Genomic DNA, 25,764 nt, shown 5'->3' on the forward strand with positions numbered 1-25,764 from the left:
ACAGAGATCACATGGTACAAGGCTATTCACAACAGCCTTGTACCATGTGACAAGCTGTGACCAATCACAGCTCGCACAGTATTTCTAAATGGCTGCAAGAATGCAGTCAGAGAGGAGAAATGATTGCTTTTACAGCCTTTGGGTGTAAAAGCAATCAGTGTAAAAAAAGAAAAAAAAAATATTCATCACCCCCCACAAGTAGTACAGTGTCACTATGGTGACACTGTATACTGCTAGGGTGACAGAATGTTAAAAAAAAAAAAAACAACCCATAAATAATAATATAAAAAAAATAAAAATGTAAAACAAATTTTTGAAAAAATTATACTTTTTGGTTATAAACTAATTTGGGTTATTTTTTTTTTTTTTACTAAAAAGATAGCTGAATAAATTTTGGCCAAGATTTATAAAGAAAGATAATTTTTTTGCAAAATTTTAGAAGAAAAACACTTTATTTTTTGAAAATTTTTGGACTTTTTAATTTATATAGCAAAAAATTAAAAATCCCAGTGGTGAATAAATACCACCAAAATAAAGTTTTATCGGTCTCCAAAAAATGCTAAAAAAAATCATATTGGTACAGTGTTGCATGACCGCGCAATTGTCATTCAACGTGCGATAGCACTGAAAGCTGAAAAGTGGCCTGGACAGGAAGGGGGTGAAAGTGTCCGGACTTGAAGTGGTTAAAACCGTTACAGTTGCCCTGCCACCTTACGAAAAGTGCCCATAATGCCTAATAACTACAAAGAGGAAAGTGAATATTTCCCTGCCACCTGCATTGCTGAACACGGCTCCAGTGATGAGAAATCGCAGGCTAAAGTCTTCTTTGCAAACCGTTACTATCAAGCATATGATTTCACTTTGACAGAGAAGTGTTCAGTGGTGTGGGGGGCAGGGGAGGTAAGTAATCACTTACTTCTTTACAATTAACAGGCATTAGTGACAATTTCAGAAAGGTGAAGGGATGAAACATATGATCACCTTTTGTACCACCTCCCCCTTCCTTTAGATTGTAAGCTCCACGAGCCGGGCCCTCCTATTCCTTCTGTACTGAAATGTATTGTAATTGTATTGTCTCCCTTTATATTGTAAAGCGCTGCGCAAACTGTTGGCGCTATATAAATCCTGTATAATAATAATAATATGCAACATTGGACTAAAAATCTTCACTTACCTTGGAGGCAAACTTTCCATCCCGGAAAAATGGGGTCAAATATTTCACCACAATGTCAGCCGTCTCTTTAAGAGTCACCACCTTATTCCCAGGTGGCTGTAATATTTTAGAGGTGCCTTCCTTGTCTTCATGGCAGAGATTTGGGTCAAAAGTCACTTTCTTTTTGCCACAGCCACTGTTGCTTTTCACTGGATGGGACAAAATGGAGCAGGATTTTTCTTCTATTCTTGGCCTCTTTCTGGTAGGCTCGTCAGACTCCTGGCCAAAGAATTCAAATGATACTTGTTTATAGGTATGTAATACATCAGAGAATAACGATCGTCTCATAGAAAAAAACTAAATCTCACCTCCTCTTCTGATGCCTTCTTCTCTACCTCATGATGGCTGTAGATAAAAAAAAGTAAAAATAAATAAAATCACAAGTTCAAATTATATCTAAACAGCCAATGCCTCAACAAAGGTGTAGAAAATGTTTTTTTAAAAGAAGCAGAAATAAAAGTATTTGTTACACATAGCACACATAAAGTACGTGTCATACATAGAGGCCACTCACTAGGTTTGGTTTGCATCTAGGTTACCAGTCACCCATTATGGCTATATTGGTACTGGAAACAGATAACATGGCTACTGTCATCACAACACACATGGGAGCTGATATACTATAACTGCAGAGAGCAAAATCTGGTGCAGCTCTAAACTGAAACCAATCAGCTTCCAGGTTTTATTGTCAAAGTTTAACTGAACAAGCTGATGTTAGAAGCCGATTGGCTACCATGAACAGCTGTACCAGATTTTCAGTAAATCCCCCACTGTCTCTGAAAGAATGTTGTTCCTTTAATCCTTGCATTACCAAAGGTCACTGATGGTTAGATATCCAAGAGAAATTCAGACGATTCAGCATGCATAGTTTATTTTAAGTGATGCACCGTTATATTGGCCGCCGAAAATTATCAGGCAAAAATAGGGTTTATTGGTGTTTTGCTGCTACAAAAAAACAAAAGGTGCCGATAATTGACTTCAATAACTTCAATGCAAAATCACATCTCATTGATTTCAAAGCAAAATTGCACCCCATTGACTTCAATGCAAAAACGTCTCCTACTGACGTCAATATAAAATCACGTTCCACTGACTTCAATGCAAAATCGCGTTCCACTGACTTCAATGCAAAATCGCGTTCCACTGACTTCAATGCAAAATCGCGTTCCACTGACTTCAATGCAAAATCGCGTTCCACTGACTTCAATGCAAAATCGCGTTCCACTGACTTCAATGCAAAATCGCGTTCCACTGACTTCAATGCAAAATCACGTTCCACTGACTTCAATGCTAAATCGCGTTCCACTGACTTCAATGCTAAATCGCGTCCCACTGACTTCAATGCTAAATCGCGTCCCATTGACTTCAATGCTAAATCGCTTTCCACTGACTTCAATGCTAAATCGCGTCCCATTGACTTCAATGCTAAATCGCGTCCCATTGACTTCAATGCTAAATCGCGTCCCATTGACTTCAATGCTAAATCGCGTCCCATTGACTTCAATGCTAAATCGCGTCCCATTGACTTCAATGCTAAATCGCGTCCCATTGACTTCAATGCTAAATCGCGTCCCATTGACTTCAATGCTAAATCGCGTCCCATTGACTTCAATGCTAAATCGCGTCCCCTTGACTTCAATGCTAAATCACGTCCCATTGACTTCAATGCTAAATCGCATCCCATTGACTTCAATGCTGAATCGCATCCCATTGAACTCAATGCAAAAATACCCCCTACTCACTTCAATGCAAAATTGCATTCCATTGACTTCAATGCAAAATCGTGTCCTATTGACTTCAATGCAAAATCGTGTCCCATTGACTTCAATGCAAAATCGCGTCCCATTGACTTCAATGCAAAATCGCGTCCCATTGACTTCAATGCAAAATCGCGTCCCATTGACTTCAATGCAAAATCGTGTCCCATTGACTTCAATGCAAAATTGGGCCCCATTGACTTCAATGCAAAATCGCGTCCCATCGACTTCAATGCGAAATTGAGCCTCATTGACTTCAATGCAAAATAGCGTCCCATTAACTTCAGTGCAAAATCAAGTCCCATTGAACTCAATGTAAAAATACCCCCAACTGACTTCAATGCAAAATTGCATTCCATTAACTTCAATGCAAAATAGTGTCCCATTGACTTCAATACTAAATTGTGCTCCAATGACTTCAAAGCAAAAAATGCCTCCTATTGACATCAATGCAAAAACGCCTCTAAGTTTTTTAATTTTATATTAAATATTTTTTAAATTCATATTCATTTAAATTCGTGATTTGAATTAAGAAGTCGAATATAATACAATTATATATTAAAAAAATATTGCTTTAAAAAAACTGTCCATTTCGGTTTTGATTTTTGGCCAAGTGCATCCTGAATTTTCGGTTTTGGTCCTGAATTTTCATTTTGGTGCGCCGCTAGTTATGTTGACAATATTTAAATGATGTGCATATCAAAATAATGTTCTATTTCTAAGGACATATATATGATTAGACAGGAGGAGATGTGGCTGCAGGACGGCAGAGGAGAACTCCGCTCCTACTCCATCTGTTTACTGTTCTGACAGATTGCAGTGATATCAGCAAACGGGATTTCTGCTAACAATACATTCGTTAGGCCATATCAGTGCATATGTGCACCTTCTCCTTTATTTAACCACTTCAATACCGGGCACTTCTACCCCCTTCCTGCCCAGGCCAACTTTCAGCTTTCAGTGTTATCGCACTTTGAATGACAATTGCGCAGTCATGCAACACTGTACCCATAAATTTTTTTCATTTTTTTTCACACAAACAGAGCTTTCTTTTGGTGGTATTTAATCACCACTGAGTTTATTATTTTTTGCTAAACTGAAACTTTTGAAAAAAAACTATTTTTCTTTGTTTTTGTTATAAAATTTTGCAAATAAATAACATTTCTTCAAAAAATTAGGTCAAAATGTATTCTGCTACATTTATTTGGTGAAAATACCCCAAATTAGTGTATATTATTTAGTCTGTAGGAAAGTTATAGAGTCCACAAACCATGGTATATATATCTGACAATTGAGCAATCAATGTACTGACAGCCAATCTAATATATTGAGACCAAAAAATGCCAGCATAGTACAAATAGCCCCCAAATTACCCATTTTTTGAAAAATAGACAGTCCAAGGTATTTAGTAGGAGGCATGGTGAGTTTTTCAAAATTTTTTTGGAAAATGTAGAAATTAAAAAAAAAAAAAAAATCAGATTTTTTTTTTTTTACATATTGTCACCAGTCAAGTACAGCGTGATCATATAACTGGCGGTGCGGTGATCAGGGACACTGACTGGTGACAGTATGTAAAAAAAAAAACTATTTTTTTAATTTTTTTTTTATTACATTATTTTTTCTTTTTTTTACTATTTGTTTTTCAACACACTGTGACCAAAGCAATACAATACAAAGCAACATTCAACTACTCTGGGCAAGTGATCAGGATTGTAACCAGGGCATACAGTCACCAGTCCAGTATAGCGTGATTATATAACTGGTGGTGCGGTGATCAGAATCACTGACTAGTGACAGTATGTAAAAAAAATAAATAAATAAATAATTTATTTATCTTTTTCACATTTTTTATTATATTATTTTTTCTTTTTTTTTTTCAACACACTGTGAACAAAGCAATACAATGTTACCATAGTAACACTGAACTACTCTGGGCAAGTGATCAGGATTTTGTTTTGTACACATTATGATTGCTAATACCAATGTATTTAATTGATATTTGCAATCATTGTTAGTGAATGAAACTGATTCAGTCAGTCTTTTGTCGTGATCCCTCCCTCTTAGATTGTAAGCTCCCAGGAACAGGCCCTCCTAACCCTCTTGTATTGAACTGTATTGTTGCTGTACTGTCTCCCGTTATATTGTAAAGCGCTGAGCAAACTGTTGGCACTATATAGATCCTGTATAATAATAATTAGCTGTGATTGGGCAAAGCTCATCACATGATACAGATGGGCTGTGAATAGCCCTGTCTGTACCATGTGACTGCTTTGATCAACCACAGCTAGCCAATCAATTGTATACAATGAATGGCATGACAGGAAGCCATCCATTGTTTACAATCGACGTGATCTGCTGTGATTGGTCACAGCGGTCACATGACACTGGCAACGGGCACACAGCTGGTGACACAGCTGGTGACAGGCTGCGTGGCCACGTGCATGGCTGCTTTTGACAGGCTGTTATAACAGCGAGTGTCTCGCCCGGCTGTCAATCTGCTATAGGCCGGGTGGGAAGGTGTTAAAGCTGGCCATACATGGATGGAAATTCGTCCGGTTCACCAGGGACCAGTCATGTTTTGATCCATGTATGGGCAGGGTGGATGTATGTACAGGTGGGAGGATTCCCACATCCACATCTGTGGATGGGGAAATCGAGTCCTTTTTTTTTTTTTCAATTCAACCTGCTGACTCAATGAGAAAACAATGAATCATTCATGGGCTGCCTCAATCTGTAGATTCTACATTAACACATTCATTTGCCAGACAATTAATTATGCTTACCTAGAATTGCTGTGACCTTTACTGGAATTCACAGACTCCTTCAATCTTTCCTGGCATGAAGCATCAGTAGATAGTTTCTGGCTTTGTGGTGGACATAGAGCCGAGGAATCGTCAATGCTTGTTTTAGAGATATACATATGTTGGAGATGATCTGAAACTTCCATACTGGCTGAACGATGTACAAATAAAGTGCTAGACTGGCCTTTTGTCTCCAATGACCGTTCAGTTTTAGAGTTCTGTAACAGAATATTTGTTCCCGGGATCGGGACAGTTGGGTTCTCTGAACTGTCAGCAGCTGGTAAACGTCTGACATTTTCTTCCCCACTGCTCTGCTCCTCTTTCAATACATCTGATGTAATAAAAGAGTCCGCGTTTTCAGTGAGGACACTGGTAGAGGTGCTTTCACATACAGTAGCGCTGTCACTTTTTGACATTTTTGAGACATTAGATTTACCCTGAGAAGAAAAAAACTTGGAGATGTTTTGCGAGTCTTTGGCTGCTGCAGAGACCAACTCTTGCTTCTTCTTACTAAGACGGGGCTTTTTGCTTGGACTGTTTACATTTTTACTGGTACCTGCAGAGTTTACAAGAAGTGGATTAGCATTGCTGGGGTCGGACTCTTCTATGGTGTCATGATTAGTCTGTGGTGGCTCAACGGCTGGCTTTGTGTTTTGCAGCAAGCTGGATGCACTCTGGAATAAAGATGGTGCACCCACTCTTTTTCGTTTAAACTGTATAGGAGAAAAATAACACAAGCAATAAGTCTCCAGTGAGGCAAGAATATCATTTATATTAAGCCCACTCAAATTCACACAAATAGATGCAGTCAAATAGAATGGTACTAACTGGAGTGCGACCTTTAGGTGCTCATTCACGTTGTGGTATACTATGAGAAATGTATTTTATTATGGTCGGCTCTGACTATTGTTTCTCCCATAACTGTCTGTATGGAATTTATTTAACCACTTGCCCTCCAGAGGATTTCCCCTCCTTCCTGACCAGGTCATTTTTTGCGTTATGACGCTGTGTTACTTTAACTGGCGGTCATGCAACGCCGCACACAGATGAAATTTACGTCCTTTTTTCCCACGAATTGAGCTTTCTTTTGGTGGTATTTGATCCCCTGTGCGTTTTTAATTTTTTGCGCTATAAGCAAAAAAAGACCTACAATTTTGAGAAAAAAAACTATATTTTGGACTTTTTGCTATTAAACATGTCCAGTAAAAAAATAAAAAAAAATAAAAATCTCGTCATAAATTTAGGCCAAAATGTATTCTGCTACATGTCTTTGCTACAAAAAAATCCCAATACATGTTATGTGAAAGTTATAGCGTTTACAAATGGCGGTATAGATACTGGGATTTTTTTTTTCCTACTAGTAATGGCAGCGATCAGCGACTTTTATTGGGACTGCGGCAAGCATTCTGACACTAGCGAACTAACTTGGTGTCACCGACATCCCCAGTAACACCAATACAGTGATCTGTGCTAAAAAAACAGCACTGACACTGTACTAATGACACTGGGCAGGAAGGGTTAATGTGAGAGGAGATCAATGGGTAACTGTGTGCAGGGAGTGTTTTACTAGAGGGCGGGGGTGGTGTGCTTCACTGTGAGCACACTGCTGGAGATAGCTGTGCTGTGCACAACCATCCCGAGCAGTGTGCCCGAGCTGACAGGGAGGAAGACTGTTTGTAAACAAAACAGTCTTCCTCCCCGTCGGTGACTGTCAATAATCACCAGGCGTCGGCAGTTAATCACCAGCAGGGACCTGGTGATTGACTTTTGCGGCCGAGAATGGCGGTGCGGGTAGGGTTCACACGCGCCCCCTACCCGGAAATGCAAAATCCCGTATATATATATGTGTGTGTGTGTGTGATTTTGTGCACCCATGCCGCTGTGTAGCAGTATATTTGCTATACGGTGGCGGGTAAACGGTTAAATAAAGAGTATATAAAAAAAACTAAAGAAATTGTACTAATAACCTCCATTTGCAACAGTGCATTCAAAATCCATCACTTAAGTCAGACTAGGTTCACGAATATTCTGGTTTCCCTATGGCTGCGTTTACGCGGGTACAGCAGCTTATTCATTTCAATGGGCTGCTGTACCTGTAGGAAGCGCAGGGAAACGGCATAGTGCTATGCACTTCCCAGCACAGGAAAATGTGCTGTGGTTTCCAATGTGTGGGGATGCCATTAGGAATTATTGGAACCCCTGCACATCTGCTTACAGCAGCGTGTTTTTATTTATTTAGTACAGGTACTTCTATAGCGCCGTCAATTTACGCAGCGCTTTACATATATATTGTACATTCACATCAGTCCCTAACCCTCAAGGGTCATACAATCTAAGGGCCCTAACTCACATTCATACATACACATACTACGGCCAGTTTTTACACAGGATTCAATTAACCTACCAGCAAGTCTTCGGAGTGTGGGAGGTAACCGGAGTACCCGGAGGAAACCCACGCAGGCACAGGGAGAACAAGCAAACTCCAGGCAGGTGGTGCCATGTATGGGATTCGAACCAACGACCCCAGCACTGCCAGGTGGAAGTGTTAAACATTTAGCGTTTTTGCTTCACGCGCAGGAAAGCGTGCGATTTACATGCAGTTCCGCACCCAGATAAGCGTGAACCAAGCCTAACAGGACTTTTCAAGCACACTCCACTTTCTCTGCAATGCAAGTCTGCTTGACATGGTGTATGGCTATTGCACAGCTCTGCAGTGGAAGGGAGAAAGAACTTAAAGTAGTATTAAACCCAAAAACAAAAAGTTTACCAAATTGCAGAGACAACCCATTTACCACGGACAGAGGTGCTTTTATTCATTCATGTAAACCTTTCTCCCAAAACGAGAAAACAAATAAAAGTTTGCTATAAATGCCTATAAAGTGTTAGCTGGAATTCAGCTTCAATTTGTTAGTCATGTCCATCTAACTCTTCTAGCAAAAATGCTACTAGAAGTATTTAGGCAAAGGCTAAAAAGAAATCAAGAGATGGCCATTGCTAAGACACAGCGACAGTCCAAGCAACAAAGCAACTCTACTTGAGAACTTGTGGTCAGGAGGAAGGCAGAGGTTTGCAGCAGTTACCCAGTGAGCTGAGAATGGGAAAGGGCAATGTAAACTGGATAAGGAGTGCAACCTCTATGCTTTGTGGGAGTGAGGCCATCCCACTGTGTGATTGGGCAGTTAGGCCAGATTTTGGAGGAAACAAGCACATTAAGAAGCCAGGTGTGTGCTTCCTTCATATCGGAGTTGGGATCAGTGCTCAGTGCAACCCGCCCAAGGCTACATCTGACAGGTGACAAGTACCGTTTGAACTGTCAAGGAACTGCCCCATGCTCACGGGAAGCAGTTACTTGACAGTTCAAACAGTACTTGTGACCTGTCAGATGTAGCCTTCTGGCATTACAGGGTCCGTGTCTCCGACTCACGCGCAGATAGCCTTTGTGATCCTGGGTTCGGATATCGCCAGGTGGATACGGTGTCTTTCCGTGGTCAGACAGAGCACCGCTCTCCTTCCCAGTCTCACATCGCTTCCTCCGTTGCAGCGAGGGCCGCACATGTGCAGGTCAGGTCAGTGCTGCATGCACCTCTTTCACTGTTACCTTAAGCCCTGGTTCACACTGATGTGGTGCGGAATTCGCTTCGGTTTCTGTGCGAATTCCGCACCACATCAGATTTGCACCCCATTCATGCGAACCACTGCAGGTGTGTATGTTAGGTTAACAACACCCCGAAAGCGGCCCGCAAAACGCGGTGCGATGTGCAGAATCGGATCGCATAGGTGTGAATACCCATGCAATCCAATTCTAGTGCGGACCACAAAAAGGGTCCTGCGTGTATTTGGTGAGGGTGTGATTTGCACATGAATGTGGTGCGGTTCCTATGCAAATCAAATGCGATGTACTGCACCGCATATATGTGAACCCAAGCTCAATGTGTGGCTTTCACTATTTGCAGACAGTATGCCATTATGTGGACATTACCTTATCAAGTCTCTCCCTAGTCTCTTACATCTGGGCCCATACTGTTCAGAGTATGACAGCTTCAAATCATCAGCAGGACCCTCCTTACTACATAATGGATTCAAGGGCTATTGTATGCATGTGCTCTGTATCACAAAAGCCATTCATTGCGCTGCATGTGGGCTAAGCTAACTGCCATAATATATGTGTTGGCTTGATATTGTCATCAGCTAACAGCAGTGTGTCAAGCACTTCTACCCAGCTCTTTATCCTGCTCCTGTCATTCTCAAGCTTTTTCCTTTGCTTCACTGGCTACATTATATCAGTTGTTTTGCATTTATGTCAGATAGGTTTATACAGTGTTGCAAAAGAGCTGTGATCCCCAGCATTAGGTCCTACATCTCTCTTCAAGTTGATACATTGTTTAATCTTTTTATGCTCAGTTTTTGGATGGAGGTTTATAATATAGGACCTGATATAACTGCGGGTCAGACATCGCTCTTAAGTCACTTTCAGTCCGGACTCTGGTTTTAGTTGACAATGTTGTCAAACTTTTAATGGTGATGGGTGGAGGTGTATATTTTTGTACTGAAAATCTTTCATTTTGTTGATTTTTTTCATGGTTATGCAATAATATTTGTTACTTGGATTACTACAGTTAGCTTCTTTTTTTAGGGCTTCTTTCCCTTTATTCTGTCTCACTGACCTGTCCAGGTCAGGACAGTTTGAGGCATGAGCAGAAGCGGACTGACAACTCATGGGGCCCCCAGGCAATATGGGATCATGGGGCCCCTGTGTCCTTGCCCAAACTCAAAAAAGCCTATGAAAAAGGTACCAGGGGCATCTCATGGGGCCCCCCTACTGACCCCGGGCCCTCGGGCAGTGCCCGAGTTTCCAAATGGTCAGTCCACCCCTGGGCATGAGCCTCTGAATATGAGAGAACGTCCATGAGGGACAGAGGAGCTGGGACCCTGCTTAAGGCTAGGTTCCCACCTATGCAGGTTGCATTTGAGCTGTTTCTGTATTGCATTTTTGCCACGTTTTACTTTTTTTTTATTCTTTTTTTTTTCTTGTTGCTATGCAGATTTAAAACGCAAAATGCATCAAAAACACATGAACTCTTCAAAAACACAGCAAAAATGCACTACATGCTTTTCTGCAGCGATTCCATTGAAGTCTATAGAACCAAAAATGAAACTTTTTGCGTTAAAAAAAGTCCCTAACCCTTTCTAAAAAAAACTCACCAAGTGAAAACGTGGAGATGTGAACATGTCCCATAGGAAATCATGTTAAATGGATTTCTGTGCATTTCTGCAAAACGCTGCAAAAAATGCTTAGGTGTAAACCTAGGGTCAAGGACACAGAGCTGAGGTACAGCAGTAAGTGATCGAGAATAAAAAACACTGATCAGAGGGATGATAGTTTCTAAAGACAATTTACTGAAGTTAGAAGCTGATTGGCTACCATGCACAGCTGAACCAGATTTTCCACTCTCCAGTTTAGTAAATCAACCCAAATGACTTTTTGTGGACATAAACAAGATTGACCAAGTAAATAGGAGAGGGAAACCGGAACAGCGAAGTATTCATATACCATATAGGCTTGTACCTTCTGGTCACTGGACACTGGCAAAGCATTCAAGGACATGCCTCCTGGGCTCCTCCCCTAGAAACCTAACCCACTCCGTGAGTCCTCAGCTTTGCAGCAAACAATGCAGCGTAACCAAAGAATAGGTGGGTGTCCTGTACTCTACTCCAAAATATGGAATTTGCCAACAAGTGAGGAAAAGGAGAAGAGGTTCATCACCTTAAAACACTAGCACACAATTGAGGATTCACAGTGGGTTTGGGTTATGGAGGAGGAGCCCAGGGGGTGTGTCCTTGAAAGCTTTACCAATGTCCAATAACCTGAAGGTACGAGCCTAAACCCAGGGCCTAGGAATATTTTTCGTGTCCTGTACTGTACGATTTAGATGATAGTTTCTCTAAAAATCTAAAGAAAACCATAGGCATTAAATTATCTAAAGTCTACATTGGCAGGCAGTTTATATATACTGTGCAGGCAATATACTGTGTGTGTGTGTATATATATATATATATATATATATATATATATATATATATATATATATATCTCACACACATACACTATATTGCCAAAAGTATTGGGACGCCTGCCTTTACACAGACATGAACTTTAATGGCATCCCAGTCTTAGCCGTGGGACCACCTTGACCATTCTTCCAGAAGCACATTTGTGAGGTCAGGCACTGATGTCAGATGAAAAGGTGTGGCTCGCAGTCTCCGCTCTAATTCATCCCAAAGGTGTTCTACGGGGTTGAGGTCAGGACTCTGTGCAGGCCAGTCAAGTTCCTCCACCCCAAACTCGCTCATCCATGTCTTTATGGACCTTGCTTTGTGCACTGGTGCGCAGTCATGTTGGAACAGGAACAAGAAATGTCTTGGTATGCTGACGCCTTAAGAGTTCCCTTCACTGGAACTAAGGGGCCAGGCCCAACCCCTGAGAAACAGCCCCACACCATAATCCCCCCTCCACTAAACTTTACACTTGGCACAATGCAGTCAGGCAAGTACCGTTCTTCTGGCAACTGCCAAACCCAGACATGTCCATCAGATTGCCAGTCAGAGAAGCATGATTCATCACTTCAGAGAACACCTTTCCACTGCTCTAGAATCCAGTGGCAGCCACACCACTGCATCCAACGCTTTGCATTGCACTTGGTGATGTAAGGCTTGGATGCAGCTGCTTGGCCATGGAAACCCATTCCATGAAACTCTCCATGCACTGTTGTTGTACTAATCTGAAGGCCACAGGAAGATTGGAGGTCTTTAGTTACTGACTGAGACAGTTGGCGTCTTCTGCATACCATGCACTTCAGCATGCGCTGGCCCTGCTCTGTCATTTTACGTGGCCTACCACTTTGTGGCTGAGTTGCTGTTGTTCCCACTTGCTTCCACTTTGTTATAATACCACTAACAGTTGACCGTGGAATATTTAGTAGCAAGGAAATTTCACAGATGGACTTATTGCAAAGGTGGCAAACTATCACAGTACCACGCTTGAATTCACTGAGCTCCTGAGAGCGACCCATTCTTTCACAAATGTTTGTAGAAGCAGTCTGCATGCCTAGGTGCTTGATTTTATATACCTGTGGCCATGGAGGTGATTGGAACACCTGAATCCAATGATTTGGAGGGGTGTCCCTATACTTTTGGCAATATAATGTGTGCGTGTATATATATATATATATATATATATATATATATATATATATATATATATATATATATATATATATATATAATGATAACGTTTTTACTAAATGCCAGGAAAACTGGTTATTTTGATTAACAACCCAAATTCCCCTAAAGATATCTGATCTAATGACTGCTCAAAGTGGAAAATGTAAAATCACCTGCCACCAAAGTAAAGAGGTTTTTCCCTACCCAGACTTGCTTCTGTGTGTTTTCTCACTGTTATCTGATCAATCTGACCATACTTTGACTCTGTTCTTTATGTGGTTCGAGTTACTGTATGTCTTTGATAGATACAACTGACAGCAAATGAGCACACAGAGCTATATAGGAAGTGTGGGACAGGGTTTCCAAACTGCTTATTAAGCAGACACCAACAATAGAAATCACACTCATTTATATATCTCTCCGATACGACTAATCATTTTTTGCATAGCACCTGCTTTACAAATAATTGTCAAAAAGTATTACAAAATCACAGATTTACCAATACTGTAACACACCGTATGCAGCTGAGGGGCAGCTACCAATCCATCTTCAGATGCATCTGCTATTTTCGGTGAAGGGTCACCAAGCATAGTGTACAGCTCTCCATCCTTTGAAGCCTTGTTAATCTCAGCCACCTGATACATGGATACATAATATACAAAAGTAAGTAAACTGTAATAATCATGTACCGCTGCCAAAGGCAACCCAGTCAAAGATGTTGCTTAATTAAGTGGACCTTTAAGTCTGCATGAATACATTTTGACATGTCACGATATACAATAACAATTACTTTTTAATAATAAAAGTTTCACCTTTCATCAGTAAAAAGTAATCTTTGAGCTCCAGTTGGTGACTATGGCTAGGCAAAGTAGGAGGAAGCATTTTCTCAGTCTCCTTTTCCCCAGTAATCAAATAACAACAAAGGCTGCAGCAGGGGATGGATCTATGTGAGACATTTGTGAGCACAGCCACGATCCACACAGGAATCAGAGTTTGCATGACTATATTATATTTGAGCCAGCATCTGAATTCATGAAGAAGATGCTGAATCTGGATGATACCTGAACAAAGATGTGCCATCCTTCTGGAGAAAAGCATATGAAAGCATTGTCAGGGGTAGAGCTATGATCTCTGTGATATGTAATACTGTATATATACAGTGCATCCAGAAAGTATTCGCAGCGCTTAACTTTTGCCACATTTTGTTATGTTACAGCCTTATTCCAAAAAGGATTAAATTTAACCAGCCACCTGACCAATACCATCCCTACAGTGACACACTACTGCGCATGCGCCAATGGCGGGTGGCCATTTTGGAAATTGGAAAATTTGGATTTTTTTGCCAATCAATGCCTAAAGATCTTTGCTTACATGACATCATACCTATTTTGGCCACTGGAGGGAGTTCCTCGTCCATTATTCACCTAGTCTAAAGAGGATCTCTGGATCTGGATGCTGTCCACTTTACCAAGATCGCCTGCTCCCGGATACCCACTGTACCCGCTTGATGAGTGATTTCCAGGGGTCATACTACTTATGCGCTTTTATATAGCGCGTCCGGTGAGTGCGCAATTTTAACGTTTGATCCTGGGCTTACTAGTTTCTATGCAAGATCCTGTGTTTTTTTGCCTGGACATTATCACTTATTCATCTTAATTATTGGTCACTATTTCTGTTATACATCATAGTGTGCTTTCAGATCATCTGAGACATACATGGGTTTATAGATCCTATGTCATATCTATCAGCGCAATACCCCATAATAACAACGTGTAAGAAGCTTGTTTTGAAATCTTTGCAATTTATTAAAAATAAAAAAAAAACACATGTACATACAGTAAGTATTCACAGTCTTTGCTCAATACTTTGTTGAAGCCCCTTTAGCACCAATTACAGCATCAAGTCGTTTTGAGTATTATGCTACAAACTTGGCACACCTATTTTTGGGCAATTTCTCCCATTCTTCTTTGCAGTACCTCAAGCTCCATCAGGTTGGGTGGGGAGCGTCAGTGCACAGCCATTTTCAGATCTCTCCAGAGATGTTCAATGGGGTTCAAGTCTGGGCTTTGGCTGGGCCACTCCAGAACATTCACAGAGTTGGCCCGTAGCCACTCCTTTGTTATGTGGGATGTGTGCTTAGGGTCATTGTCCTGTTGAAAGATGAACCGTCTCCCCAGTCTAAGGTACAGGGCGCTCTGGAACAGGTTTTCATCAAGGATGTCTCTGTACATTACTGCATTCATCTTTCCTTCAATCCTGACTAGTCTCCCAGTTCCTGCTGCTGAAAAACATCCCCACAGCATGATGCTACCACCACCATGCTTCACTGTAGGGATGGTATTGGTCAAGTGGCTGGTTTCCTCCAAACATGACGCTGGGCATTGAGGCCAAAGAGTTCAATCTTTGTTTCATCAGACCAGAGAGTTTTGTTTCTCATGGTCTGAGTGTCCCTCAGGTGCCTTTTGGCAAACTCCAGGCAGGCTGCCATCTGCCTTTTTACTGAGGAGTGGCTTCCGTCTGGCCACTCTACCATGCAGGCCTGATTGGTGGAGTGCTGAAGAGATAGTTGTTCTTCTGGAAGGTTCTCCTCTCTCCACAGAGAAATGCTTGAGCTCTTTCAGAGTGACCCTCAGGTACTTGGTTACCTCCCTGGCTAAGGCCCTTCTCCCTCGATCGCTCATTTTGGACAGGTGGCCCGCTCTAGGGAGATTCCTGGTGGTTCCAAACTTCTTCCATGTATGGATGATGGAGATCACTGTGCTCATTGGGACCTTCAATGCTGCAGAAATTTTTCTGTACCCTTCCCCAGATTTGTGCCTTGATACAATCCTGTCTCTAAAGTCTACGGACAACTCCTTGGACTTCATGGATTGGGTTTGTACTCCGACATGCACTGTTAACTGTGGGACCTTATATAGACAGGTTTATGCCTTTCCTAATCATGTCCAATCAACTGAATTTCCCACAGGTGGACTCCAATCAAGTTGTGGAAACATCTCAAGGATGATCAGAGAGAACAGGATGTACCAGAGCTCAATTTTGAGTGTCATGGCAAAGGCTGTGAATACTTATGTACATGCGTTTTTTTATTTTTAATAAATTGCAAAGATTGCAAAACAAACTTCTTTCACGTAGTCATTATGGGGTATTGTCTGTAGAATATTGAGAAAAAAATGAATTTAATCCATTTTGGAATAAGGCTGTAACATAACAAAATGTGGAAAAAGTTAGGCGCTGTGAATACTTTCTGGATGCACTGAACATGCAAGTGTTACACCTACACATTACTAAACATTCATGGTTTTGACATGAACAGACCTGATGCTAGGCTTACAACTATTAAATATCTTTATCTGAGACTTCAATATACAAAATCCATTCACTTTTTGCCAAAGCATTTGCAAGTGAAAAGCACATTTCTACCCCTGATTATTTCATTCCCTGCCCATTACCTTTTTCAGCACTGCTGCTTTATAGAGGTTTGACATTTTGCTGTTTCGAAAAACCTCATATTCTAGGTCCACTGCAGATGAAACTGCATCTATCCTGGAATGAGAATATTTATATGAAAAGAAAATGCTGGAAATGAAAAGCAAAAAGGACATAGTTAAACTAATGATTACCATCCATGCATTTCCACAGAAGTGGTCATAAAGTTTCCACTTGAACCACTAGGCTTCATTTAAAATTCTGCTCAGCTGGTCTAGAACGTAAAAGGTTGGCCACACACGCACGCACGCACACACACATACACACGCACACACAGAAGATGTAGCACACTGGGAAAACTGGCCAATCAAGACCATACATCTTACCTATACTGGCTGTCAGTCATTTGAACATTTTTGCTCAGTGCTTCTTCCAGCATCTTAAGGCAGTGCTCCCTAGCCTAAAATCAGAACAAGTACCAGTGAACCAAAGCAAATATTCTTACTTTCAGAACCTATATTCACATTTTCCATATATAAATGCGTTTGTGCTTAACCCCTTGTATACAAGGCCGGATCTAGCCTGTCTCACCCGGGGGTGCAGTAAAGAAAGCCAGGGGGCATACTGCCAACTGGTGCATGGGAGCTCCAGTGCATTCTCCCTGGCTGACAGCCTTGGAGCTTGTATTAGGCATCTGGGTCTGGGGCAGCAGTGACTGCTTTGCAAACTAAAAAAAAAAAAATATACTTCTAATGTAATCTTACAAAGACAATGAACTAGGTAACATTAGCTAAGCAAAGAACACTAGAACATGCATACAGACTTCTTCTGTCTCTCCAAAGTCCACCCCCGCCCCCTTTTTTCTGTCCCTCCAAAGTCCAACCTACCATTTTTCTATCTCCTTAAAGTCCAGCTCCCCCCATTTTTGCCTCTCCAAAGTCTCTCCCCCCCACTTTCCTGTCTCCCCAATATCCAGTCCCCCTTCTACTTGTTTTTCTGTCTTTTCAAAGTCTAGCCCCCATATTTCTATCCCCACAAATTCCAGTACCTCCTATTCTTTCATTTTTCTGTCTCTCCAATGTCTGGGAACATCCCACCCTATTTTTTCTGTCTCTCCAAAGCACAGTCCCACATTTTTCTATCCCCCACCAGATTCCAGTTCCCCTCACCCTGTTTTTATGTCTGACCAATATCGAGCCTAACCCCCACCCCCTGTCTCCAGAGTCCAATCACCACTTGTCAACTTCCCCCTGAAAAGTAATCCAATATTGATTGCTCTCCACAGGGCACAGCACATGTGAAGGAGCCCTAATTCTAGTATTTTTATACCAAAAAAAGGTATAGATAGTTTCTTTGTTTCTGTGGCATTCCCTATAAATCCTTTTGTGTGCACAGTACATAGATGGCACAATCACTGACAAGGTTAGCACAGCACAATAGCCTGGTGTGTTTACCTGCAATACACCATTTGGAGGGAGGGGGTCCTCTGCTTTGATTAATCTGTTTCTAGATCTATGTATAGCAGGAAAAGTAGGAGAGGAGGGAGTTTGTTTCACAATCCTAGTGTCAATGCAGAGTGCTGGGGGGAGCCTGCTGTGTAAACACATGGCAGCACAGGAAAGTAGATCCCGACTGCTGTTGTTATTGCTGCTAGGGAGGCAGGCAGGCAATGTTAATGGCTATGTCATGAACAGCAAAATCAGCAGGAAGAACTGCCCTGGGTGCACTTCTGTAACTATGTTCACAAGTCCAACCAGAATAACCCCAGCTCTACTCTTCCATTTCCTCCTCTAGCATCTCTCTCTGTAACCTGTCACAAATGTTACTAACTGTCGGCATTCATAGGCATGGACACTGCTGCCAGCACAGTAAGCAGAGCTCCTCCTCACACAACAGGTTGATAATGAGCGGGTCAACAACCTACATTTAGAGTGGAGCCTACACTGTGAGAAGTGCAGTTGTAATTGCCGGATTTGCGCTGAGGCTCGGGAGAAGTTTGAGCAGGTTGTACCTGGGAGGACTTTGGGAGCCCTGTGTGGCAATGCAGGAAGGAGGAGCTCAGAGCACTGAATGCAGTATCATTAGCAGCCGGGGGGGGCACGCTACTGAAATATGGGGGGGCACAGCACACCCCAGCACCCCCTGACCTTGCTTGTATACCGAAGTACATTTATAAGCATCCTGAAATTCAAGGGGTTAAAGAATAAGTTCACCATTTGTACTATGTTACACCAATAGCCGTGTGTGATAGTCTAGGAGGGGTGTGTGCCTTTTAATGTGGTCCTTTAATATGTTCTTCATTTGATAAGAAGGGCCTATAAGCAGACTCTGAGGAGTGGGATACAGGGAGGGAAGACACTGTATTCCCCATATACGTATATGCAACAATAAGTATAATTCGGAGCCTTATCTCGTTTGCAGGTAATTATTCAAGTTTCCTTTAAAATAGAGGAACTTGAGCAGGAGTACTATCCTCCCTACACATCTTTAAAACAAGGTAATGGCTGCTACTGCAGCCATGAGCTTGGTATTGTTTTTTTAAGCAGGCAATCAACTTTCATGTAAAAGTGATCTAAGCGGCTGTAGAGGTGGTTCACAGACTCTCCTGCTCCTCTGGGAAACTCTAAACCGCAGTAATATGCTCCAATTCATTGTTAGATAGGAGATCAAGGAACATCCGATCTCTGATCTCCTCTGCAATGATGAAACCCCAAAATGACGAGTATTAAGTCACATCCAGTTTTACAGCAGTCATGCCCTGGCTACTGTAGTCAGGGAAGCAGCTAACCAAACACAATATGTGCTTGCTTAGGTGCAGTGGAGAGCAGGGGAGATATTGGGGTACTAATAGATCCCTAATGTCTCCTTAATGAAAACCTGTCACCTGCCAATGCTATCACATTAGGGGGCGCACACATGTACAGTATGTATACAGCAACGAGTGAGGTATGGCTGTGAACGTTGCTCAATAATTCAAGGGCCATGCACTGATCACCCCCACACTTAAAAAACTCTCAGTGGACCCAACCAGCCTGAACAACGGTAGGCCCATCTCCTTGCTCCCAGTTACCTAGTTTAAGTCTAACATCTAGTCTCCAATCGTCTGAGCTCCTACCTCACTGACAGCAACCTTCTTGAACCTGCAATACTCCACAGAAACTGCCCTACTAAAAATCACTAACGACTTACTAACTACTAAAGCCAATGGCCACCACTCCATACTCATACCAGTACACCTTTCTGTTGCCTTTGATACCGCTGACCACCCATTCCTCCTCCACTTGCTCGGCTAGCAAGACTCTGCGCTTTCCTGGTTCTCCTCCTAATCTATTCAAAGTTTTCTTTTAGTATTGCCTACAACCCTGTCTCCTCCTCTCCACTTCCTCTTTCTGTTGGGGCCCCCCAAGGTTCTGTCCTTGGAACCCTTCTCTGCTCCATCTACACCCCCTCTGTTGGCCACCTGATAAACTCCCACATCTTCCAATACCATCTCTATGCTGATAACACCCAAGTCTATCTCTCTACTGCCCACCTCACCCCTTGAGTCTCCTCCCACACTACTAACTTACTAACTGACTTATCAGTATGGATGTCACACCACTTTCTCAAACTAAATCATTCTAAAACTGAGCTCATAATATTCCCCCCCACCTGTGCCCCCTCCCCTGACATCTCCATCAAGATCAAAAATACAACTATCAGTCTCTCCCCTTGTTCCAGGGTGCTAGGTGCCTGGACTCTGACCTGTTCTTTCAGCCTCAAATCCAATCACTGTCCAAATCTTGTAGACTTCACCTCTGTTACACCTCCAAAAATGCCCCTTTTCAACCAATGAAACTACTAAGCAACTCATTTGCTCTTTTGTTCTCTCTTGCCTTGACCATTGTAACTCCCTCCCAACATGCCTACCTCTATGCAGGTTATTACCCCGTCACTCTATCATGAATGCTGCTTCCAGACTCACTCGCCTTACAAACGCTCAGCATCCACCACTCTCTACCAATACCTCCACTTGCTTCCCATTGCCGAACCAATTAAATTCAAAATACTAACTACAACTTTGCCCCAGATGCAGATTTTAACGTGTGAAAAAAAATTACAAAAATTGCCTTGGAAAACATGTAGTTATTGTCTCCTTTTTTCATCTTACCTTGACTGTAAGTTTAGGAATTTTAGCATTAGTTCCATCCCTAAGTGGACTGTCCTCACCTATAATAGGTAAAATATATAGAAAATTGTAAAAAAACAAACTGTCCAACCAAAATCATCAAGGAAAATGTAAAACAATCAAAAGCATCATTTCAACTTAATGCTGGTCTTCACCAGGTGAATGAACGTCAAAACACTAGTTATAACCTACAGAAGACACTAAATTTATCTTTCCAACCTTAAATATAGTGCTATTAGACCTTGGACATGCAAAAGCCTTCTTCACTAAGAAGTGCAACATCAACTTATACATTTAGATAAGCATGCATATTCATGTCAATAGAAAGAGGAAGGTACTGGGTGAAAGTGGTGGTGGTGCATTATCTGTAGGGAACTATAGCACTTGGAAAAGGTTTTCTAATTTGTCTGATGGATGACCACAGAATGGTCACCTGGGGTTGTTCAAAGCTACAGACATTAGTCTCATGATCTGGTTGAATATAGATGAATAGGGAGGTGAGTGCCTCATTTTAAAGAACAGATCTATCCAATGGTGTCAGTGAAACAAGTCAAATTATGTCTTCCACCTTACTTAAGATCTTAGCAGCATGCTGAAATGCTGAGCCAGCTGCTAGTCAGACATCTGGGTGGATTCTGACATTAAAATTGTATCCCTGCAGAGCCTGGACCGATTGACTGACGTCAGAAAACAGAGGACTTTAGCCCTCTGTTGGTTGAACCTGGGTCACAGGTGAGAGGTTGGAAGTGCATCCTGTGACCCACAGAAGTATGCCCAGAAGAGCTTTGGCCATACTTCTCCTTTAAAGTGGTTCTGAAGGCCCCAATGACTTTTACGTTCTTGCATTCTATGGATGCGGGTAGAAAAAACCTTCTGTGTGTAGCAACCCCCCTAACACTTACATGAGCCCCATCCCGATTGAGCAATATCCACAAGAGCCTCGGTTCTCTGGGGACTCTCACTCCTGATTGGCTAAGGCAGCAGAAGGAGCCATTGGCTAACGCTGCTGTCAATCACAGCCAGTGCGCTAATCAGGAGAGGAAGGATGAGGGACAGGGTGGGGCAGAGCCGCAACTGTGTGTGTGACTGGAAATGAAGAGCCAAGGCTTGGGAGTGCACCTGCTTGGGTGCCCCCCTAACAAGCTGCTTGCTTCGGGGGCACCCGACAGGAGGGAGGGACCAGGAGTGCCAGCAGGGGACCCGAAAAGTGGAGGATCCAGGTTGCTCTGTGCAAAACAACTGCTTTGTTTTTTGTTTTTTTAAAACAAGACTTTAGTATCACTTTTTTTTTTTAAATCAAGTAAGGTTTTATTAAAAGAAAGACAAGGTAATTGTACAGCATTTCCAGAACTTCCTCTTGGACATGGAATAAACATCATCAGAAACTTTGGGCAGAACAAAAGACATCAGAAATACAACTACAATTAGCAGAATGCTTACAGGTCAGAGGTAGATATTAACAGTGCAGTTGCTGCTATACCAGTTGCCTCCGATAGGCAGGAATAGCACCCATAGGTAACTTATAAAGATACAACCTCAACTTATGAGAAATCTATCTTAACTAAGTCCAGCGGGCTCAAACCTGGAGTTCCCAACTATGGGCCCCAAAGATTTTAAAATTTACGGAAACAGCCTCTGTATTGGTAAATATACTTCCACAGCCGTAGAGTTTCACTCATGTATTGTATCCACTTCATATGGGAGGGGGGGGGGGGTCAGGTGATTTCCAGTGTCGCAATATAGCCCTCCACGCCTGGAAAAGGGCTCTAGCAACAGACTAGTGAGAGGTTGTAAATGAAAATTGTCTAATATACCCAATATCCCGGGTTTAGAGTCAAGTGGGATAGAGGTTTGAAACACTGTATTTAATGAATGCACCACCTGCACCCAGTAGATATGTAATATAGGGCATCGCCAAAGTAAAAGTATTAAATCCCCATGATCTCTGGAACACCTACTACAGGTGGGGGAGTCCAAGATACCCATTCTATATAGCCTTGCCGGGATGAAGTGTGCTCTCAAGATTATGTATAATTGCATAAGCCTTGGTGTCACATTGAGAGAGCATTGGGAGACTGCCTGAAGAGCCCCTTCCCACTGGTCTTCAACAAAAGGGCCAATATCTGCCTGTCATTTGTTACCCACCCTCAAAGGAAAGTCTCGTAAAAATTCTCCTTGTAGCATGGTATAACACTGGGAGATAAAGCCTTTAGCAGATGCCGTATTAGCCATCATATTAAATAGTGGAGTCTGAGATAGACCCATACCACTGACGGACCCTGTGCTAATATTGCATGTTTTAATTAAAGATAGTAGAAGAACATCGAGCTGGGCAATGAGAATCGAGCTCGAAATTCCTCAAAAGTATGGGGGGGACCCTTCCTGAAAAATATCTTTCAAGTGAGAGACACCAAATTTACACCACCTGGGGGCTTGTTGCAACTTAGCCAGTTCAGGGTAGCGTACGTTGTTCCAAATGGGACTGTAAGACCTGCTGTTTTTTGCTTGGTTTTATTCCAGATTTTTTGGATGAGTGTATAAGTAGGTAAAAGCCTATTAGACTTGGCAAAGGCTCCGGCCTCCAGACCCGTTGGTATATCCAGTACCTCCAGTGTACATTGATTTGCAAGTAGAGGAGTCAGAGAGATTGATGCTGGTCTGAATGAGGAGCCAATTCCCTGATAAGATGTTGCAGTTGTGCTTCCAAGTAAGAGAACCAGCCAGCCTCCCAGCATCTTTACGTCTCTGAAGGTGTTCCAACCTAACTCTAGGAGCTTTATTGTGCCATAACAGCTCTAAAGATGGAATTCACAAGATGAAAGATGCTTAAGGGAATGACCATAGGGGCATTACGAAGAAAATACAACAGTTGAGGCATAAATATCATTTTGACTAAATTCACCTTACCCTCCAGAGACAGCCGCAGTCTGTTCCAAATCCTAATTTTGCCTCTAAAGCGGTTTAACAGGGGGTTTATATTTAAACGGCAGAAATCTAGTGGTTGAGGGGTAACCTGCAACAACAGCAGTGCCCTCTCACCCATGTTGTCTGCCCTAGCTTGGATGTTAAGAAACAGCCTACAAAGGTTGACAGCTGTTGACTTCTGGGGCATAAACCTGGATTGTTCAGGGTGTATGATTGTAGAGATAACCTTATTAAGATGGCGAGTCAGTACCTTCACCAAAATCCTAACATCGCTTTGTAAAAGATAGATTGGTCTGTACTATCCTGGATCAGTGGGATCTTTGCCTGTCTTCAATATAAGGATAATATTACCTTTTGTCATAGAATAACGCAGACTACCCAAGTCCTTGGCCACATTTAAGACCTTCAACAGAAAACGCAAGATAAACTCCCTCAAGAGTTCGTTCTGGCTGAGTGGATTGCTTTAAAAAATGCCTGGATTCTTTCTTGGATACACAGAATATAACTGGATACTAACATTTATAGGTAAAGTTGATCCAGGGAATATCCAATTGCCTCTCGGGTTGATCAGGAAGGATTTTTTTTTCCCTGCAGGAGCAAATTGGATCATGCTTTGCTGGTTTTTTTTTTTTTTTGCCTTCCACTGGATCAACTGTGGGTATAGGATTATAACTTTTTTTTTTATTTTTAATGGTTGAACTGAATGGACTTTTGTCTTTTTTCAGCCAGACTAACTATGTACCTATGTAAGATACTCTCTCTGTATTGCTTGTACACCTCTATGGGTAGGCCATCACCACCTGGCGCCTTGCAGGTATGAAACGCAGCTGTTGCCAGCTGTACTTCCTCCAATGTCAGACGAGAGTCCAGCATGGAATGGCACCGGTATGCGAATAGTGGTCAAGTAGGTACATATATCCTCAGGCTTACAATTTTGTTTATAGTGGTATACCAAGGAATAGAATAAAGCCAATTCTGCATTAATAGAGTCTGGGGTAGTAACTAGCCCACCGTATCTACCTTTCAAGGCGCCAATTGATTTAGCCAGCAGCTGAGCCCTAGGAATCTTGGCCAATAGCCTACCTATCTGCTTGCCTCCTCATAGAATGCCAATTTGGAAAAGAAATGCTTTCTATCCGCTGAGGATAACACCACTTGTTCTGGAGCATCCTGGGCGGATAACCAAGAGTCCCTGGCATTATCAGTTGGGTTAGTAACGTACAAGTGTTCCAACTGCAGTACGCATTGTTCTATTTTCTTCAGCATGGCATTCGAGGCATGCTTCACTTTAGTATCACTTTAAGTGACACTAAATCAAATAACTGGACAGAAAAAGTTGTCCTTGGTTATAAAGAGAATACCAGCCATTTTGTGGTAGCTGTTCTGGAGCATAGGTTCATTTTACATTAAAGCAGTTAAAAATTGTTGGCAGTAGTTTTTTTAACCTACTTGGAGGAATGAATTCTTCCAGCTCTTTGCTCTGTGAAAAAAAAAAAAAAAAAGACAGGAAGATGAGAATTCCTTAGACTAAAGTAAAGCTGTGTCAACTTGCTGTTTAGCTATGATGCCAATAATCATTTCTGCATGCTTGTATTTGTCAATAGACAACGAATTAAAAAAATGTCCCAAGATAGTTCAAGACATCCATATCATATTACCTCACATGCTAATGTCCCAATGCTTGCCACATAGTCCGTGCAAAATATTAAAAAGGTAAGTTACAATTCATCGATGGTTAACAGCAGTAAAGACAACCCTAAACCCTGACAGGACCACAAGTAAAATTTGAAACTCACCAGGATGACAGGCCTTAACCACCACAGGCAAGATAAGTCAAACAGCCTAACGATTGTAATAACTAGTGCACCAGGCCAAAAATGTGGGTTTTACACATCCAGTAGCAGAAATGTCCTTGGCTCTTATTGTCTCCCATTTATCGCTCTGATGATTATACCACAAACGATGATAGGGCTGAACTAGGGATACTGTCAGAATGGTTTTGCTTAAAATGTACAACTAAAATAACATGTGAGGTTGGAGCTAAGCAGGCCAAAGGATTTCTGCAGCATTTAGAGAAAAGTCTCTTGGCTTCCAGTTCTTTGAGAACTTAAATTACCCATTGAGAATATTTCTGGTATTCATGATGCTCTTAGGTCTTCAAATTAAGCTCCTAAAATGAATAACTGCAGTTTTACGTTCCTGACGTACAATCTGTATAATAATGTTCTTCGGCACAGTGCCCTTTGGTCG

At 41.9% G+C, this 25,764-nt stretch overlaps 1 protein-coding gene across 1 annotated transcript in view; it reads right to left on the reverse strand.

Annotated features, from left to right (window-relative positions):
- Positions 1–25,764, reverse strand: part of RECQL5 (RecQ like helicase 5) — a 186,409-nt gene that overhangs the window by 16,937 nt on the left and 143,708 nt on the right. The window contains exons 12-19 of the mRNA XM_089654890.1: positions 24,964–24,994; positions 20,572–20,630; positions 16,808–16,881; positions 16,445–16,538; positions 13,508–13,627; positions 5,754–6,484; positions 1,522–1,558; positions 1,175–1,432 (exon numbers count right to left, since the gene is read on the reverse strand). Coding sequence (XP_089511016.1) covers positions 1,175–1,432; positions 1,522–1,558; positions 5,754–6,484; positions 13,508–13,627; positions 16,445–16,538; positions 16,808–16,881; positions 20,572–20,630; positions 24,964–24,994 — 1,404 coding nt within the window. The remainder of the gene's footprint in view (positions 1–1,174; positions 1,433–1,521; positions 1,559–5,753; positions 6,485–13,507; positions 13,628–16,444; positions 16,539–16,807; positions 16,882–20,571; positions 20,631–24,963; positions 24,995–25,764) is intronic.

The sequence above is a fragment of the Staurois parvus genome, unplaced genomic scaffold (genome assembly GCF_062004578.1).
Source record: "Staurois parvus isolate SC_StPar_1 unplaced genomic scaffold, SC_StPar_1.0 ptg000813l, whole genome shotgun sequence".
Taxonomy (NCBI): Eukaryota; Metazoa; Chordata; class Amphibia; order Anura; family Ranidae; genus Staurois; species Staurois parvus.